The sequence below is a fragment of the Crocuta crocuta genome, unplaced genomic scaffold (genome assembly GCF_008692635.1).
Source record: "Crocuta crocuta isolate KB4526 unplaced genomic scaffold, BGI_CrCroc_1.0 scaffold653, whole genome shotgun sequence".
Classification (NCBI taxonomy): Eukaryota; Metazoa; Chordata; class Mammalia; order Carnivora; family Hyaenidae; genus Crocuta; species Crocuta crocuta.
This window is the reverse complement of record NW_027527134.1, coordinates 637,168-639,288: the sequence shown is the minus strand read 5'-3', so window position 1 is coordinate 639,288 and position 2,121 is coordinate 637,168. Positions and strand designations below refer to the sequence as shown.

Here is a 2,121-nt window from a genome sequence, read left to right as displayed (position 1 = left end):
AGAGCCGAGGGGAGGGCGAGGGCCAGGCCTGGTGGGTGGGGGTGCAGCCCGCGCCCCCCGAGCCGGACTCACGCGGCAGGCCCCTCGCAGGCCGGGCTCTCGGCGGTGCGTCTCCAGCACAGACCCCTGGGCTCGTCGGCTCTGACCACCAGGCAATGGAAGTGGGGGTCCCCTGCGCCTCACACCCTGCCCTGCCCTCGGGGGTCGCCCCCAGGCCGCCTGGGTCTGCAGGAGCCCCTCCCGCTGGCCTTGGCTCCTCTGACCCCCAGCCCCACGGCGACCGCGTCACTCCAGGTGCTGGCCCGGACTAAGGCTGCTCCTGCCCCGTGCCCATCCACGCCACCCCGGCTCACGCCCACCTGGCCTTAGGAACGCGCGTGTTGTGTCCGGGTGGGTGACGAGGTGACGCCGCACAGAAGTGTGGCTGCTCCCCCACGGCACCTCCATCACAGCCAGTCCTACCCAGCACTAACACCACCTCCTCCAGGAAGCCTGTGGGCCCAACCAGGCCGAGCCAGGTGCTCGTCCCCCTGACCCGGCCCCACCCCGGGGCCTCGCCCTCACGCCGGAAGCAGCGTCCTGACCACCAGGACAGCGTGAGCAGCTGGGGTCTGGGACTCGCATGAGGAGGACGGACGGGAGCCTGTAGGGCGCGCAGGGGTGGGGGTGCGCGGCTCAGGTGCCAGGCCTCCGACTGGCTGGGGGTGGGACTCGGCACGGCCGCTTAGCCCTGGCTGTGGGCCCTTCCCAGGGACGAGGCCCCATCTCCCTCCACCAGGGCTCTCGAGGGGCCCCCAGGGCCGGGCCGGCGGCTCGGGCCCCAGGAACACGGCGGCCCCGGGCTGGGCTGACTTGTGCCGGCGGGAAAGAAAAAGTCCTCGGAGCGAAAGCACCCCACAAAGGGTGCCTGACTTTCCCTGCACTTGAGCCTCATCAGCATTCTGCAGGCAGCGCCGGGCACTTAATAACAGCAAACAGGCTGAATGGACGGTTCCACATTCAGCGAACGGCTAGAGATGCTTCTACCCGCGCCCGACCTGCCCATTAGCATTTGCAGAGGGCCCCCATTTGCATTGCGACAATGGTCCTGCCCCCGAATCCGGAGCTGGGGGGGCACCGGGCATTTGTTGGCACAATTGTCCCTTGTGCCCACTCCGGGGGACCGCGGGGAGCGCGTCCCGGGGGCTCACCGGCGATGTGGCCAAACTCGGGCCAGAGCGGAATCCCGACAGCATGTGACAGGGCCGCGGTGGCCCGGTGCCCAGCAGGGTGGGCGCCCCCGCCCGGTCCGCCGACAGCCCCCAGGCGCAGCCCCCTTTCCGGGACACGTTCTGCCCTTCTGCAGGGGACCGTCACCAAACGCGGGAGGAAACATGAGGGGTCAGCCGCCTGAGAACCACGCACTTGGCGGGCCGGGTGCCCGTGAGCACAAAGGGTCAGGAACAGTATACGCTCGTCCCCTCTGCCGCGTCCGACAGTGACCCCTCCCTCCCGAAGCCAGCAAGCGAGCGTGTTCTGGTGGGTGCGGGAACGGGTCCACGGAGCAGGGGACCCACACGGCAGTGACGAGACAGCAACGCACACGGCGTCAAGGACAGATGCGGGCACACGGCGGTGGCTCGGGACGCCCGCCCCCCCAGGAGTGGAGGGTCCACGCGGATGGGCCGCCTCCTTTCTGCCCGGCACGGGGCGCCAGCCACACGGGGGACCGAGGCGTCCGCAGCAGTGGGGGAGGAAGGGTGCTTCCGGGGCGGGGTCTTTGGGGGAAGGGCAGGACGTGGAGGGACAGACGCCTGGTCGGCGGGGGCGGAGCCCCCGTCCCCGTCCCCGAGCTGCCACCCCAGGCGCAGGCTCCTCACCAAGGCTGTCACCTGCATCCACGGAGAAGTGGTCTGGCCTCCGCTCCTCTGAGACGGGCTCGCACGTGACGTGGGGGACCACGAGCGTCTTCTCTCCGGGGCTCAGCCCGTTGTCCTTGTCCAGTTTGAACTTTTTCTTCTTTACCTAAAACCAGGAGCAGTGAGGGGCTTCCCGCCTGCCCAGGCCCTTAGCAGCCCCGCTGGGCACCTGCTGGAGGGAGGCACTGGCGGCTGGCAGACAGGCGTGCTGTGGGGGGCTCGG

The 2,121-nt window shown here is 69.9% G+C and overlaps 1 protein-coding gene across 1 annotated transcript in view; it reads right to left on the bottom strand.

Moving 5' to 3' along the window:
• Positions 1 to 2,121, bottom strand: part of KCNQ1 (potassium voltage-gated channel subfamily Q member 1) — a 318,572-nt gene that overhangs the window by 214,206 nt on the left and 102,245 nt on the right. Inside the window, exon 12 of the mRNA XM_077757142.1 lies at positions 1,860 to 2,004. Within this exon, the coding sequence (XP_077613268.1) occupies positions 1,860 to 2,004 (145 nt within the window). The remainder of the gene's footprint in view (positions 1 to 1,859; positions 2,005 to 2,121) is intronic.